Source organism: Hydra viridissima, unplaced genomic scaffold (assembly GCF_058129835.1).
Source record: "Hydra viridissima isolate aposymbiotic clone 2 unplaced genomic scaffold, HvirCarnegie_v1 scaffold_14, whole genome shotgun sequence".
NCBI lineage: Eukaryota > Metazoa > Cnidaria > Hydrozoa > Anthoathecata > Hydridae > Hydra > Hydra viridissima.
The window spans coordinates 8722805-8740464 of record NW_028324313.1 but is presented as its reverse complement, the minus strand read 5'-3'; the positions used below and the strand labels follow the sequence as shown (position 1 = coordinate 8740464).

The following is a 17660-nucleotide window of genomic DNA, read 5'->3' as shown; positions in this document are numbered from 1 at the left end:
TAAGGTACTGAACAATCTAGACTGTGAGGAAAACAAGAAAAATTACCAACAATCTAACTTTTATTCCACTAAAACATATAACGTACTCTATCGAAGAAAAGTGTGAAATAACCGATGCAGCGGGTTGACTCAGATGTATAATAGCATGAAAAGAAATGAGTCACAATATCGAAATCAGTTATGAAAATAAATCAGTAATACAGATAAAACTATAATAGTTTAGCGAGTAACGTTTTCAAAATTCTGTAGCTATTTAATAATTTTCGAAAACTAGTCGAGACCAGAAGCAAAGGGTTATTGAAAGAAAACCGGTAAAATCTGTTTTTAAAGAATCAAGACTAGGAGTTCAAAAGAAAAGCACAAATTTAACTAGAAGATAAAATCAATTGCCTGAGCTGGAATTGCATATGATTTACGAAAAAGTTTTTTTTTTTGTGAAAATGAGAATAAAGGCTTTGAAAGAAAAGGTAAAGAAAATAAAGTGATTCGGCTACTTTATAGTGAGGTTAGTAATAACATAGATACTTTGGTCATGATTCTCTAGATAGTAAGAGCATATATTTGGATGAATTTTGATTGCAATACTTATTATGAGTGAAAGGAACTACTGGTATAAAATATTTAAGTTAGATAAGAATGAAATGTGAGGGCGGAGAAACTCTTTAGTAATATTAATGTATGTCGTAACAATAGTAATAATGCCTCAATTGAAATAAATACAAAATAAAAATATCATAAACTAGATTTTCTCCTATAACTTCTATAACTTAGCAAGTCTTCTTTAAATATTACATAACATCTTCCCAATTAAAGTTTTCTTCCAGACTCAGGTACCATATTAGTCACCACGTTTCCTTTAATGTAACATGGTGACCAATAAGGGACCTGAACAACTTGAACTTTGCCCATATGTGTGTGCGCAATATATAAGTAATGATTTTATGAACTATGACATATTGCTTTGCATGCATTTATAAAGATAAATCCTACAATGGAATTTATATCCTTATTTTTTTGCATTTAAGAAACTTATAATGGCAGATAATAACCAGCGTTAAACCGTTTATAAAAACACAAGTGCCTCTATTGAAGGCTAGAATGTCACTTTCTCCCTTGTTTTGTACCTGCTTCTCAAAAAAATGTCACTTCATCAAATTATTTATAGCCCATTTGTGAGTGAGGACCTAAAAACGATTTCAGTTATGAAATCTGCATTGTCCAGTTACTTTGACACTTATATTGGTTTTCATGAATGTTTACAATTTTGCTTTTTTGTAGCACAGTGCAATCAAAACAAATATAATAAATGTAATCATATACTGTCGAATAGAAAAAAAGTTAAATTATGAAAATGTATTTTTAATGAACGGACCTGTTAAGTGTTTCGAAAATATAATATCTAAAAAAGGAGTCAGTTATGAGTTTTAAAGGCATTAATGAGTTTTTGCGAAACTGGTACCTACCAATATTTAATCAGTAACAAATTAAATTACGTTTTGGTATCATACCGACCTTTTGTTACTTGTCTTTATAAATCGTAAATGAAAATCCAACTAATGCATATTTATAAGTAGATGGCGAGAAAAATTTGAAAAGCATGAATAGATTAAACTTATCAGTGATTAAAACTGCGATTTCATAAGTTGTTGTGGCTTAAATGTAATTGAAATTGTGAACTCATAAATAGTTTCAGAGTTATTGTGATTAAAACTTGAATGTTGTTGTGATTAAAGCAGGAAAATCAAATTAGTTTTCGTGAAAACTAAACGATGTTAGAAAAAAAACCCAAGAAGTTTTCAACTTGTTTGCGTTTCGCTGTTTTTGATATTCATTTTGCCACCTTAGAGAAGCCCTCTATTTTGTAAACATTACTTCCTACCAATCTTTCTAGCTACAATTGTTATGGCATTTATTAGATAATTTGCATCAAAAATTGAAAATAAATAATGGTTTAAAGTTCAAAATGTAAATTTAAAATTCCTTTCGGAAAACAACTTCTTTTGTTGTATCTTTGAAAATATTTTACATTTTTTTAAAAAAGGATTAGTGAATATAAGAGATTAAATAAACTTCATTCCGTGGTTTCAAAGAAACTAGGCTATTAAAAAATAATTCCCTTTTAACAGAGTATAAGAATTATAAGAATATGGATAAAAACGGACAACCAACGAGGAATTGTCTTATCACGCATGGTTGGAGTTTATCCAATCACACAGCATCCATGATAATTAAGCTTTTGTAAGGCTAATTCAAAGAAGTGTATAAAAGCTCAAACACGATACATATATAATAATTTTACCTAAGGAAGACAATCAAAAAATGGGTCAACTTAGCATACTACTTCTGGTTGTAATTTCAGTTCAGTTCCTGGTGAGTATTTCAGTTTATCCGCTGAATGTAGAGTTGTCCAGATCTTCGGAATGTTTTTTTGGTTTTTCTTTTAGCATAATGAAGCTGCACCAAGTTGGCGAGCAAGAAACAACTTTATAGCCATCCCGAGGTAAGTTACTTTGCTCTTCTCTATATGCGTTTCGAATTCAGTTTATGGCTACATGTTTTAAGTCGCTCATTTTACTTCAATGAATCGAATGTTTATTTTATGTTATTTACCAGAGACAAATGCTTTTAGATACGAAGAGAGAGACTATCAGTTTGTGAATAATGATGGCGTAAGTTTGTTCCTTTCTATTTTTGGTTGTTTTCTCAACATGAATGCTTATCTAATTAATGATTTTATTCCCTATTAGGAAGCGTTTGTTTACGATTTTGCAAATTATATTCCACTCATATTTCGTTTCATAAATGTGATTTTAGCTCGTTGAACAAGTGTTGTTATCGACTTCGACTAAATCGACTAAAAGTCTACTAGTCGAAAGTCGAAATTAGACGACTTTGAAAATTCGAATAGTTGATTTAATCGACTTTGGGTCTCCTTCAAATGGACTTAAAGTCGATTTAGTCGGATAATTATCCTAAAATCCTAATTTCAACTTTTTCACTAAATAAGTGGTTTATCTTGTAAAGATAAATTATTTATAAAGATTGAGCCATACGCAAGAATACAATTCATAGCTGTTTTTTTAATTTGACCAAAATATCTGACCATAAAACCTAATTTACTTTATCACATTAACTTAATTCTTAGCTTACTGTATCTAATTATTTAAACCAATATCTCATTAATGTCTCCTTTTTCTCGTTATAGTAACTAGTTGATGCTTTTTAAAACAAAATGTTAAGTAATGTGTTATGGTACTCAGTTAAGGATTCGAAAATTTTTTATAAATCTGCCACCCCAAATAAAATTAGCCACCCCATTTTCCCCCACCTAAGCGACCACTTTTTATTAATACTTTTGTTAAATTTTTGCTTCAATTGTTGTAAAAAATGATATAAAGGCCCCTTCGTGTTTTTTTTCTTCAGTTTGTGATAGTAATTTCCGTTTTATTTCGTTTTTTTAATCGGTTTTAATTCATGTAATTAGTTAGAAGAATTAAAATAGAACAAAGGAAATGTTACTATAAAAGTATCGCATACCACCTAGCTCATTTATTTACTCTCTTAATGTTCTATTTGTTTTATAGCATTTAAAAAATATATTGTCAAGCAACATTAAAGAATATGATTATAATGTTTAAATATTACAATCATATACTTTAATATTGCTTCACAATTTTTAGTCGAAATATTTGAATGAAAAAGCTTATTCAATTGTTTCGACTAAATCGAATTTTAGTCGACTTCGTGGACCTTAAAAATGTATTGGTCAATTTTGGTCGACTTTGAAAAATAAATTAATCGATTTATTCGACAGTCAAATAATTTCAAAGTCGTAACAACACTACGTTGAACAAAATATAATATAAACTGGTATTTTGTATGTCTATCTTTTTGATTTAGGAAGAGGAAGAGGAAGAAGAGGATTTCCCAATGACTAACGAAAATAGAGAGTTGTGAGTTTAAAACTTTTCTATTTTACAAAAACAATTATTTAATTATTTCATAATTCTTTTCACTAAATTCAATACATAAAATTATTTGAAAACAGTACAGCTTTCAGATTTGATGACAGCGATTACGAAGAAATGGATATGATGAGCGATCCAAAAAAAGGCCGTGGAAAAGGTGGTAAAAAAGGGCGCGGGAAAGGAAAAGGGCGTCGTTGAAAACAGTCAAGGTACTTAGTTGTACGCATTCATAATAAAGTTTGCTTAAAAAATCGTTTCGAACGAAATATGTTTTGAAAATGGAAGTAATATTTAAAGTTACAACTTTTTCTTAAGGATAACGGGACCGAAAGGAGGAGTCATTGGGTAAAAGATGCCGCAGAGATGAAAGATTTTGTTGAAAGCGTGTATTGTTTGATGATTCTTTGATATCTCTACGCTTAATGAAATAAATGCTCTTTTTTTTATTTGTTAAAGTATTTGAACTATTTTAAATTACATTCTTACTGGTAATCTCAATAAAAATCGGTGCTTCAGGCTTTAACGCAGAGTACGAATCACCGATTACCATCATTCTTAGAAAAGCATGTTAGAGCTATCATTCTTAGAAAACCATGTTTGACTCATCATTTCTTAGAAAGCCATGTTGGAGTCATCATTCTAAGAAAACATTTTGGATTCATCATTCCTATAGAACCATTTTGGATTCTTCATTCCTTGAAAACCATTCTAGTAACCATTTTGGATTCATCATTTTTAGGAAACCATGGTTGCATTACAAAGGTTATGAGAAAAACTCGGTTAAGTTAACTTTGATTTTAAATTGATAGTTTACTTTGCTCATTAGCTTACATTATATTAAACTTTTAAATTTATCGCCGTAATGGAGAACTCTTTAAATATGCCTAAATAACTTTAATTGCTTTTTCTCTGCAAACAACAGGAAGTAATTGCTATATGTTACTGCCTATGAGTCCGTTTGGAAGTACTAGTTGTCGATAAATGATAAAAAAAGTTTTGTGGAGCATTTGTGGCAGTCTTTGTAAGCCAACTTCGTTTAAATAGACAAGTAAAAGATTTGATTTGGGAAACTAGGAAAAAGTAAAAAGGCTAATTGAAAAACTTTATTGAAAAATGGATTGAGTAATGACCCAAATGAATTGGAATAAATGCACATACTATGAAGTTTATGCTACTGAAAGTGTAAAAAGTGAAAAAAAACTAACAATGCTAATGCTACAAGTCTACTAAATAATCTAAACGATTATCGAATCACATTCGTAATAACTAGTTCTCGTAATAATATTACTTTCTTATTCGTTGAAGATGCATTTTGTTAACAGAGAACACTTTATTTCTTTAGTAGAATTGTAATTTGGCTTTTGATGACATATAGTCAACAGAAACATTCGGCTAAGGTATCGGAGTGTTGTCGAAACCGAAAGTTCTGTTTCAGCAACATTCCTCTTGTTCGGTTTCGGTTCAATTTTCAATTCAAACTACTTACCGTACTAAACGAAATTTTGGTTGGGACATTTACAAATCATAAACTAATGTTTTGTCTTAAACGCTAACTTTGCTCGTTGAGTAAAGTGCTATAGTAAACTAAGCCTGAATTTTCTTTATTATATTTTTTCAATTTCGGAAGATGATGAATTGCCAATTAGCAATCAAAATATAAAGCTGTGAGTTTAAAAAAATCCGTTTGATTAAAGCAATGTTAACTTAAATTCAATTGCATGCAGTTACATGAAAACGGTAAGTGTTTTCAGATTTGAAGAGAGCAGCTACGAAGAAATGGACATAATGAGCAATTCAAGAAATGGTCGTGAAAAAGCTCCAGGAATCATGCAAAAGGCTTTCATAGTTAAAATTAGTTCAACGCACTTTCTCTAACATTCATAATCATTAGTGTTTCAAAATGTAACTCTAAGAAAATTTGTTAGAAAAAGAAAATAATTGACAATTGCAACTTTTTCTAATTTTTTTAAAGCCCCGAAACCGATAGAAGAAGTCATTTTGCCATTGATGCCCCAAACAGGAATGTCAAAAACGTTTTTTGTTTGAAATGTTTTTTGAGTTTAAAATGTCAAGAAAAAGTATATTTATCTTACTTTCATCGTTATATCTATCTATCTATCTATCTTTATATATATATATATATATATATATATATATATATATATATATATATATATATATATATATATATATATATATATATATATATATATATATATATATATATATATATATATTTATTTATATATATATGATGAATAAAAAATATACTGTGAGAACAAAATTAAACAGAAAAGAGCGTGAATATCTTTATCATTGAAGCCACCCTCAATGAGATCAATGCATAACAACCGATTTGCTAAAAATACACCTGTAATGAGCAGAAAAAACAATCCTCAAAACAAATATTGCAACCATTAAGGACATCGGTGAAATGAACGGAACACTAAAACACAGCTATGATGCGGTGGTGATAAAATAACTTTAAAAGAGGCGAGGTATTAGAAGTTGCAAATACAAATTTCGATGCCAGACTAGTTCTAAAGCTTTTAGAACAGAAAAAGGAAAAGATAGAAAAAGTGAATGAATATCTGAAATTGAAAGTTTTAAGAGAAAGAATTATATTGAATGGTGATAAGATTTACTCAAGGGCAAATGCGACAACCATTTGGATTAGCTAATCTTAGTAGCGCATATATTAAGTACCTGAAATTGCCGGTGTCATATTAATACTTTACTCCGTTGAAATTTTACTGCGCAGTAAATTTTTAACGCTATAATTTTACTGCGCAGTAAAATTTTAATGTTAAAAATTTACTGCGCTCGTTATTTATTTACTGTCATCAAGAAAAGAAGAGATGTTAAAGTTTTTGGGAGGGGCGGGTAAAAATATACATGTTTTATAAAACTAAGGGTACTTCAATTTTTCTTTTAATGAAACTTTTATTGTTTAATGCATACATTAAATGAGAGTTTACTTTCCAGGCCAGATTTTGATTCACTTTTTTATGTAAAGCTATGCATTTTCCCTTATTTTTTTTGCAATAAATCAATTTGTTGTCTATAATTGCAAAGTTTTTACATTGCCTTTTAAAGTTTGCCTTTTTTCCTCTCTCATTTACACCTCCAGGAAACTTTTTGTCATTCAAGTATTTTCTGATACCATGAAAGTTAATATTTTTGTACATCTTGAAAACGCCAAAAAAATAAACGCCAGAAACTGTATATTAAAAAAGTCAGTAAAAAAATAACGATAGCAGTAAAATTCCAACGTTGAAATTTTACTGCGCAGTAAAATTTTTACGTTGGAATTTTGCTGCGCAGTAAAGTTTTAATGGCAGTAAATTAAAAACGCTACACCGGTGCAACGCGCCAGGTTTTCCAGCTGTTAGATATGAGATTTGTATTAATCAGAAATGCAACTTCAGCTATGTAGTCTTGTTTTTGGGAACTAAACCACATTGTGGTAATGTAGCTTTTTCGCAACGAACACTTCGATAAATCACAATAATCTCCTCTCCGAACGAAAAAACATTCTTTGCAAAGTTTTTGTTGCGCTCGTTCGTTTACTCCGTATACCTTACCAAAAATATCCCTCAAAAATCATAATAAAAAATTCGCAAACACATCTTTACACTTTTTTGGTTTATTATTGGTTTTATTTTATTAGTGACATTAAAACTATATGCTCCGTTATCACTTCCTTACCGAACAAAAGGAGTTATGGGCGGGGGCTTGAGTTTGTTTCCATCCATAAGCACCCTTTCATGGAGTCCGGGATGTTCCAAACTTAGCCTAAAACCTTCCTTGGGAAAAAATAGACCTGTGTGAAAAACTTGGTAAGGATCAGATCACATCTGCGAATTTGTATAAAGAACACACCCACATACACACATGGATTCAAAACTTGGGCATTATATTTTAGATGAAGAGGAAACTTAATTTGCTCAGATTTGGGTATTTTAAAAAAGCGTTTTTTGTCAATATTTTTTAAAAATAAGAAAATAATCTACTTGAATAAAATGAGCATTTCAAATTTCACAGAAACGCCTCTAACTGAAGAATGTGTTGACTTGTAAGAGTATCAATCATATGAACAAGGAAGAGATGCAAAAGTAATATACGTATAAATATTGAGTTACAAGATATCTATACTTGTCTAAGTGAGACTTATAATTGAAGGTAGATTATCTAAAACTTATAGTACAGACCATGCTAAAAAAGAAAATGCTACCCTTACTAATAATTGGTTAATACATGTTTTTAGTGAGGTCAAGTATCAACTAAGAGGACAAGAGTTGAGTCTATAAACTATCCTGCTCAATCTACAAATATGGTTGGTCTACTAAAATATACTGATGACCTTTCAAGGTTTCATGGATTAAATCAGATATGGGATAAAGATGCAGTAACAATAAAAACCATAGCAGCATGCACGTAAACAAATTGATATTAAAGATAAAACGGGTGCTACAAATAATCCTTTTAAGCCAGCAAAAAGTGATACCGAGGCAAGCACATCTAAGCCACCACTCACAACATCTAGCCAACTTTTCTTTGTAATACTCTTTATTACTGAAATTACTTGAAACCTTGAAAGGTCTTCAGTATATTTTAGTAGACCAACCATATTTGTATGGTATTTATATGGTAAATTTTGTATGGTATAAAACTTTAATACTTAAAAGAAGGTCTTATAACGATGCTATGGTGAGAAAAAATGCAACAGCTGGTGGAAAAGTGACCGTTGATCAAGTTTATTGGTGGATGTTAAAAAAACTTTTAAAACTAAAGCAATCCAAAGCGATCTTATTTCATGCATGAAGGGGAGAAAGTGTGGTCAGTTGGATATACCTGTTTAATCAAACTTTACGAGGAGACTCCTTGTAAAATTATCACCAGAGATACCTAAATTTGCTTTGGTCGGATTTCAGACAGATAGTGATAATGATCACCTTTAGAGTCTAACCATCTTTGAAAACGTAAATCCGGCATACATTTACTTCAAATTGCATTCGACTAGATATCCTGTTAAGAATTATGATATTTATTTTACATATCCAAGTAATGGTCGTTTCTTTGTTTTACAATCAGATGGTGTTATATTTGAGTTTCTATCAAACCCAAATATAACACCATCTGATTACAAAACTTTTCCCTCGATCTTTGTTTTTGATTTAAGCAAACAAGTAGAAAGAATAAAGTCATCTGTAAATGATATTCATACTAAGTGCTATTTCTTGCCAATTGTTCCAGCACCTACTAAAGCTTTTGCAGTTCTTACTAACGGTAAAAGTGTCAACTGTCAATCTGATTGATAGAAACTTAGGTTGGTGAATGAGCTCGGAAAGAGCTTGGCGTTTTAGCACCAGCGTTTTCAGTGCCATTGTGTGATGCTCTAACCAAAACAACAAATGTGGATGACATTTAAATAAAAAAAGAAATTATAGTCTTGCTCAGAAATAAAAAGTTAATATTTTCAGGTTCAATTGTGAATTCTACCAACTCAAAAGTAAAAGACCGTTCCAAAAAATCTTGTCCATAGTATTGTGATACAATAAAGCATCCAAAATCTTGCTCATTAAAGTTTGTAGAAACTTGAGAATTTACTTTTCCCAACTTGTGCAAGCTTCAAAGTCCTTAACTATATGATCAAGAACAGAATTTTTCTGGGATGATCGAGAATAAATATGCAACTGATATTAGCTCGAAAGGAACCACAAAGCATCGATGGATAAAGCTCAAAATTTCAAAATGATTTAAGAAAATGCTGTTGCTTACAATAATTCTATCTTCACAGTTAAAAATGTCAACGTTAAAAGAATTGCTAAGTACTATAAAAAGCGTAATTATAGCTATTTATTCAAAACGTTGAAAGACAAAGTTTTTTAGATAAATATTAGGTGTGAATGCAATTGCCCAATCTCATGTTTGGTAATACCCTTGTCAACATATCCCAGGAAAACAAAAAAAAAACGTTGAAGAGTATTATCACTTAAAAAAGAGAAAAATTGCTTTGAGAAATTTTTTACCATTGATGTTGATGTAATACAACTAGTTAATAGTGAAATATATAATAATCTTCAATCTTTTTTCAAATCTGTGCGACTAACAACAAAATATCGTCTTTCTCATGACACAAAAACAAAGATTAAGAGGTTTCTAAAATGCATTATGGTAGCAGAAGCATCAGATAATGGTAGTACAGACCTTAAAGTAGTAGATGCTGACTTTCATCCTAATATAGAACTAAATTTAAAAGCTACTGATTAAGATGACTTGTATTAAACTTTGATTGATTGTATTAAAAATAATGTTGAGGAATTTTATTGAAATGGCAGTGGTTGGATGTTAGAGCCAATAGAATATCTAAAAGTTCACTCTGCTAAATAAATTCCACTAAGAGGTAGTTTATACATAACACTTCCTAAAGAATTAGCTAAAACGGCTTTACTTAACATTAAGAATAAGGATGAAAAATGCTTCTTTTGATTTGTTAAAGTTAAAGTGTCATTACCATTCTTGACAGCCATGAGAGTTTTATAAATATAACTGGTTGTGAGCATCCTGCAGTTTGTTCAACAAAAGGTTTGTCTATTTTTTCTCTAAACGAAGGGTTATCAATGCCATCAGTTTCTTCTAACATTTTTTTATCACATTCGTTTTTGCAAATAGCCTTTTTAATGCTACATATCCTAATGATGTGTGCCTTTTTAGTAGACGGCACACATCATTATGATATGTAGCATTATCAACTCTATTTCTGGGCTTGTTTCATTTTTTTAACTGTTTTCATTCTTCTTGTTTGTGCCAAGAACAGTCAACTTTTTACTTGGTAAATGCATTTCGAACGGTAGCTTTCTAATGATAGATTTTAATAATGATTAACCTTTGACCATCGAGTCATTTACAGTAGGTTTAACTAAAAAAAAGCCGTTTTGTGGAACTTTCAAAAATCAACTTTTGTTTTGCCAAATCCTTTTTCATTCTCTTTTCATGTTGCAAACATTTTTGGAAAGTATGAACTGTTCAACATCAAATTTCAGTAATCTTTTAACCTTTTACGCAACAAATATTTTTTGTATGTAAAGTAACTTTTTAGATCTGAAGGATGCATTGCGCAGTGCAGTCTCACACGCTACACAATCGTTGTCTCTGAAAAGGTCAGTAGTGCCCTAATGCATACCATCATCCATAGCTATTCTTTAATCATCATCGAAACTAAGAGGCAATTAAATTACTTCTTTTGGGGGACTTCTAGATCTAATGTAGACGCCGGTTTTTAAACATGGTCAAAAAATGGAGTGAGCCAGCTTTCGATTCTTCAAGTGCTGATTAAACAGTTTTTCTACAATACCGAACAACTGGATCAAACCCATGTCTTCATTCTTGAAACGTCACGTGAATGATGTTTTTACATCATTTGAATTTATTTTGATCTTCGTCAGCTTTTCACTCAGTAGACTTCAGTTACAAAAATGGAGCTTCTTTTTTCTGGCTCATGGATAATGTTTTTTGCAAAAAAGACGTATAACACCCATAACACAAGCAGAGCTTCCATGTTTGCATAGTTGCAAAAAGCCGAGAATGCACGCCTTTTATTTTATATAAAAGGTTTCTGAAGTGGGTAACACTCAAACTAGAGAAAAAGCCTGTTGGTTGCAAACTTTCATCCCTAATCCTATAGCGTTTAAAAAACTAGGCTTATTATAACTTAATTCTTTTTTGCTTTTAAAGCAGTTAAAAGGAGTTTGGTTTTAACACGTTTGACATTTTTGAAACCACCGAGTGAAGGACACTTAATCTTGCTTACATTTCAGTCGTCCCTTTCTTAAACAAATAAAATAGGCATTACGTTTAAAAACACGCGACATAAGATATATTAGATTTATTATTTGAATCGATATCATTTCTTCTCAAATTGCCATGCGAGTTATCAAATAATTGATGCTAGAAACATAGGTGAAGGAAATAGCATGAAGTAATGTAATAAAATAGAGGTCAGTGAGGCAGGTGACGAAATGAATCTCAAAAACCTCTTCTGTAACTTGAAATGAATCTCAAAAACCTCTTCCGAACGCAGAAAAGTCGCAAAAGGAATATGATCATGATTTTCTTCGCTACATTTGCTTTTCACCAAAACTGAGTTTGAACCTTATGCATAAAGTTTTAATCACATTTAAGCCAAATCAGTTTATGAAAATACTTTCCTCTTATATACCTAATGGTCTTTTTGTAAATTGAATTAGGAGCTAGAACAGTATCTGCATTTATTTGATTCGCGCGTGTTGTGTTTATGCCGTTCCAGAGAATATCCATAGGTCCTTCCGTATTACATAATGATTGCTGATAAATGAAAAGTTTTAAATTAAAGAAAAATCTCTTCTCCCCGAATATTGCTTATTTACAGGTATTTTGCAAGATATTATCAGTCCAATTAAAGCAAAGAAGAGGCTAGATGATTGAGGACGTCTTTTAAAATAGTCAAAATAGGATCATTTCCGACAAAATAACGATTTAAGGAATAATCTGGAGTTGTTGTAACCATTTCGAGACTCTCGCTTTAAAGCAATTTGAGTCATGTCCGCGCTCGACTCATCTTTCGTCGTTTAGTTTTGTTAAAGAAATATCTTTAAGAAACAGTCAGTTTTGAAACACACACCCGAAGCGCGCTCTTCTGCGAACATTATTATCAAAAAGAAGCCAAATAGCCACCTATTCTTTGAAGTGCCTCAAATTGTGGAACAAGTAGATTTGATTTTAAAAATCTTCACCGATAACTATATACAACAGCAACAACAAAAACATAAAGCGACGCAATATGTGGCTAATACCAAACCGAGTGAGCCGGTTTTTAACGTGAAGGCCATATCGTTTGTTGCCTAAAACATCGCTTAACAACTTCTGTTATTGTTTCAATCATCAGTTTGCAATTTCTGTAATTTCCTCAGATATTTTCAAATTCTCAATAGGCATGGCCGAACGTCGTGTGACAAATATTCTTATTTTTGCTTCTCTCAACACTTACTCTGGCATTTACTTTTCTAACTATAAACGAAGAGATAAGCATTAGGGCATCAACTATTCACAGTTATCACGGAAACCAATAGTGCCAACCTAGCTGACCCGAGAACGCCACCTATATGGGGTGATAGCTGACACATTCAGGTATCCTGTGATGCAAATTTTGAAATCAATTAATTACATCCGCGGAAGAAAATTCAGTTTTAATGCAAAAATTTTGTGTTTTTTGCCCCTTTTGAGAACTGCGGAAAATCTGCTATAAAATCAGAACCACTCAAGAAAAATCAATGAAAATTTTTCCACTTATAGACCATTGCCTTAACTATGTTCATGTAAAATTTCAGCCAGTTTCATGCTCTAGTTTAAGATTTATAGTCATTTAAAGTTCAAATTTTACCATTTTTTGGTACTTTCGCCACTTATCTTTTCATTTTAGAACACTTAAAATGTGACAATACTAATAGTTTTGTAATATTTGAACTCCTCAGGGTAAGGGCAACAACTTTTGTAAAAATGGTTTTTTTGATTGTCATTATCATTTTCGAACTATGAGGCAAAACGTTTTTCCTGCAAACCAAAGTCTATATATATAGGCCTTATAAGAGGCTCTGATATAAAAAGACCAATTTTAAATTTCAAGACAAGAAATGTAGTCAGAAACTTTAAAAATAAGCATTCTGTAAATAATTAGCTGAAGTTAGTGTAAATTTAATGATATTTTACTCCCCACCACCTTTTTCTCTTATTTTTATTTCAAATTAATGGAGAAGCTTTTTCTATTTAATGCTTGATGACATAACCTAACTGCAGATAAAATAAATAAGCTACAGAATCTTCATGAGTTCTTTGTTTACAAATAAAAACTGTTCAGAGACAAAAATAATGTCTGAAAAACCTTTTGAAACAATTTTCTCTCAAACTGTTTTCAGAGATGTTATCACAAACCATAAATATGAATTTTGATTTCTTCCTCAAAGTTCATTTTTTTCAAAAATATTTTAGATAATTTCTGTCACATAACTACTATATCGTAGTTTCTAGCATGACATATATGAAGGACTCTAATGGCAACAGGTTTCATAAAAGGAAAGCAATTTACCTCTGAAAATTTCGTATAAATAGTGTTTGTTCACAACAGTGAAAAAAAGTTTAACTCTGAAAACTTCTCATAAATAGTTTTTGTGAACAACTCTTTAAAGATGCTTACTATTCAGATCAATCAAGCAGTTCAACAATTTTTCCTTGTACTCCGGATGATTTTTGTCTCTCTTATATCTGGACCAATGCTGGTGAAAATCTTGATGCGCTGTTTCAACTGATTGCTCACTATACGATCCCAAGGGGGATCCTTTGCGACTTATGAAATCCGTAATGTGGTGGAAGACCGTGTGAACTTTGGGAGTCACACTTGCACCAGGTATCATGAGATAGCTCCTCTTGAAGGCTTCAATTTTTTCATCAAAGTCCGGCTGAAGGATGAAACCAAAGCAAGCTTCCACAACCAGGTTGAAACATTTGAATGCTTCAATAATACTGAAGGTTTGATGAACTGAATTTGTCTCAACCAGTTGGTGCAGAACGTCCACATTTTTCAGAAGCTTTCTGCATTCATTGCCCTCAAACTGACCCCCATGATAAGGACTTGGTTGAATGTGGAGTGCAGCAGGCCACTTATTTTCGTCAGACCATGCAGTTTTGAGCATCTTGAACAAATAGTTCACAATGCCTAAGAGGAGATGCAACTCCATTGGCGGGATGATTTCTAGAATGAGAGAGGTGTCAGGTCCACTGATTATCGGTTTTCTGATGACATTGCCGAATGATTTTGCATTGGCAACAACCCCACCTGATCGCTCAAAAGACTGCAGGTTTAATTTGATTGAACCGAGTGTTCGTAAGTTTCCGGTGTGGACAAGACTTTTTGAATCAATGTGACAAAATGCGCATGGGTGCATGCTTGAATGGGTTTGCAGACCACAAACAATATTTGCAACTTTCATGTCACAAGCCAAAAGGAGCTGAAGTCCACCTGCATTGATCAAAGACCAGACTTTTTCAATATTGTCATGGGTTTCTGGAAGATCCTCTGATACTGCAACAAGAATCTGTCTCTTGACCCCAGTGTCTTTGCCAGTCCTTTCAGTGAGAAGTTGTTTTTGTGCCAACAGGCTTGCTTCATTCCTTGCCGGAGTTTCAACAATGTTGAAACAAAACTTAAGGGATCCTTTCCCGCCGTCGATGCCTAGCTTGACAAAATAACCACCAGAAACCTTGCGGGCCTTAAGTACATGATTAACAAGACTTGGCAAATCTTTACAGTGTGCCACAACCCGAACTGTACCAGAATCTGCCTTTCCATCTTGAATTTTCAAGGCAGTGCAGGTGAAGAAATCTTGCAATTCTCGGCCGGCTTTCTGAAAATTCATGTAAAAGTTTGGCTCCACCATCTTGGCATCAGATGTTTAATTTACAGTTCGGACAAGTTTCTTCAATCCGTTGTTTGATAGCCCAGTATTTAACTGGACATTCACCAAAGCCTGAGTAGTCAACATTGGTGTGCTCAATGTAGGTTTGGCACCACTTGGACCTGAATTCATTAGAGCAATGGGCTTTATTTCTTTTAATATTTTCAGTGTTGAAAATGTGCTCTAACCTCAGAAAAGTGAGAAAAATTCATACTGCAAGTTACCTAGACTCCTTTTAACAAGCTGAGTTTTAAACTAATAAACTATGTAAAAATTTAATGAAGTTAAAATATTTACCCGGTTTGATAGAGAGTGTAGGCCCTCCACCTGCTTTAGCAAGTTTGACTGTTCCTCTTGGGGATGATTCCTTGTTGGCAATAACTTGAGAAGCTATCTGTTCTGCTGCCTTGGAGTCTTTTGCTGCCAAAGACTGCAGATTTTGTCGAAACTGCAACTGAGAACATTGATGTGGCAGTCCCTTTCCAAGTGGACTGAGGCACTCATGACATCTCACACTTGGCTCTTTCTCACCAGCATTTTGTTTTTCAAGAGGGTGTTTATCTTGCAGCTTTGAACGTGCAATCTGACAAAGGAGACAATCACACACTTGACTACGAGTTTCTGCTCTCAACCGTATTGAGCTGAAGTCAAACAAGGAAGGAAGTGTGACTTCTTTTCCCTCCTCTTTCCGGCGCAAAGCAGTTCTGCAAGATTCGCAGAGTCCTTGCGGTACCCGGGAATCACAAACATCAAGATTGGTGCTGTACAACTCGCAAATACGTTGTGCTTGGAAAGCGGTGAGTGGCCTAGAACTTTTTTTGAGGCAGAGCAGGCACACACATTTACGGTTTTCTTCATGACTTTTGGCATGGGTAGGCATTGTCACAATTTCCTTTAACTGTAAAAAAGAAAAGACAAGAGAGTGCACACTAGAGAACTTTTTAATTTTGCCTTTTACTTACAGATTATCAAAAGGTTTAAATTAGATACAAGGCACCATACAAATCATAAAAAGAAATGAAAAACACAATCAAATGCAGCCTTTCATGTCACAGGCAATTTGTATGCATATATTCTAATTTGTAATCTATTGAAAAAATCTACATTTAAAATTACCTTGATGAACCATGTCTATCTCTTTTTATATTTCAAAAGTAAGCTTTCTCAAATCCAACAAACCAACATTTATTAAATAGAAAAAAGCTTTAACTAAAGAAAACTAAGTAATGGTCTCTTTTAGGTTATTGGAACTTTTTAAAAATACTCAAAAAATGTACCTGACAGATAAAAGCTGAAGTATTGATGAACCCTGATGTTCTGTTGGTGAATCCTAATGAATCTCCATTGATAAATTTTGAAGATCCGCAATTGATGAATTCTAATGACTTACTGATGATGAGTTCTGATCTACATAAAGCAAATAGTTTCTTATTTTATAAGAAGAAAAAGGTTTTTGAACATCATGTACACAAAAAAAAAATAAGTAAGGGATTTTGGCTACACAACATAGGCCATCAAAAAATCCATTTTTACCTTTTGCCTATGATTGTTTGAATGCTTCAAACAAAATCCTTTAAAAATGGTCTTTGAGACTTTAGTAGGGAGAAATGTTTAATGCAATACTGCTTAATTCTAATTACTCCCTGATTTGAATTAAAGAAGTCTCTTTTCTACAAAGGGAAAATTTTGTTTTTGGTAGCCTTTCAAATATAAGTATATTAAATAGGAAAAAAAATACTTACTGTGAATTAAAGAATGTTATGAATGCTTTTCTTCTTTTCAAAAGAAAATTCTTCTTTGGAGCACTTATTACACATAAAAAAACGTTTGCACTATGCAAGAAAAGGTTTTAAAATGATATTTCAAAACAAATACATGCTAATCCCTAACTATTTAAGGTGGTAGCAATATCCGTTTTTGTACTATATTTTAAAAACACGTTCAAAGCAAAAATATATACAAAAATTTAATTTTTTAGATAATTGTTTAAGTTATACTCCTCTTTAAAAGTTTCTGACTACATTTCTTGTCTTGAAATTTAAAATTGGTCTTTTTATATCAGAGCCTCTTATAAGGCCTATATATATAGACTTTGGTTTGCAGGAAAAACGTTTTGCCTCATAGTTCGAAAATGATAATGACAATCAAAAAAACCATTTTTACAAAAGTTGTTGCCCTTACCCTGAGGAGTTCAAATATTACA

The 17660-nt window shown here is 32.1% G+C and overlaps 2 protein-coding genes across 3 annotated transcripts; one reads left to right on the top strand and one right to left on the bottom strand.

The window, feature by feature from the left end:
- The first annotated feature begins 2211 nt into the window (after positions 1 to 2211).
- On the top strand, positions 2212 to 4412 carry LOC149879164 (uncharacterized). 2 transcript variants are annotated; one of them, XM_090072260.1, is made up of 6 exons: positions 2212 to 2370; positions 2445 to 2500; positions 2630 to 2669; positions 3901 to 3953; positions 4061 to 4177; positions 4284 to 4412. In XM_090072260.1, the coding sequence occupies exons 1-5, from the start codon at positions 2320 to 2322 to the stop codon at positions 4164 to 4166; spliced, it is 306 nt and encodes a 101-aa protein (XP_089928386.1). In that variant the 5' UTR covers positions 2212 to 2319; the 3' UTR covers positions 4167 to 4177; positions 4284 to 4412. The 2 variants fall into 2 exon arrangements, with proteins under 2 accessions (XP_089928386.1, XP_089928385.1); XM_090072259.1 differs by having other exon boundaries at positions 4049 to 4177.
- Positions 4413 to 13066: 8654 nt separating this feature from the next.
- On the bottom strand, positions 13067 to 16490 carry LOC145192382 (uncharacterized). The gene is made up of 2 exons (XM_090071846.1): positions 15755 to 16490; positions 13067 to 13725 (listed from the first exon to the last, which is right to left on the bottom strand). Exons 1-2 carry the CDS (start codon positions 16335 to 16337, stop codon positions 13712 to 13714), a joined length of 597 nt encoding a protein of 198 aa, XP_089927972.1. The 5' UTR covers positions 16338 to 16490; the 3' UTR covers positions 13067 to 13711.
- Between the last annotated feature and the right edge of the window lie 1170 nt (positions 16491 to 17660).

Bases quoted from the DNA above. Each gene is read 5' to 3' on its own strand.
- LOC145192382 (XM_090071846.1), bottom strand. From the start codon at position 16,337: ATGCCTACCCATGCCAAAAGTCATGAAGAAAACCGTAAATGTGTGTGC.
- LOC149879164 (XM_090072259.1), top strand. From the start codon at position 2,320: ATGGGTCAACTTAGCATACTACTTCTGGTTGTAATTTCAGTTCAGTTC. The intron at 2,371-2,444 runs GTGAGTATTTCA...TTTTTCTTTTAG, and splicing joins TAATTTCAGTTCAGTTCCTG to CATAATGAAGCTGCACCAAG. The intron at 2,670-3,900 runs GTAAGTTTGTTC...TTTTTGATTTAG, and splicing joins AGTTTGTGAATAATGATGGC to GAAGAGGAAGAGGAAGAAGA.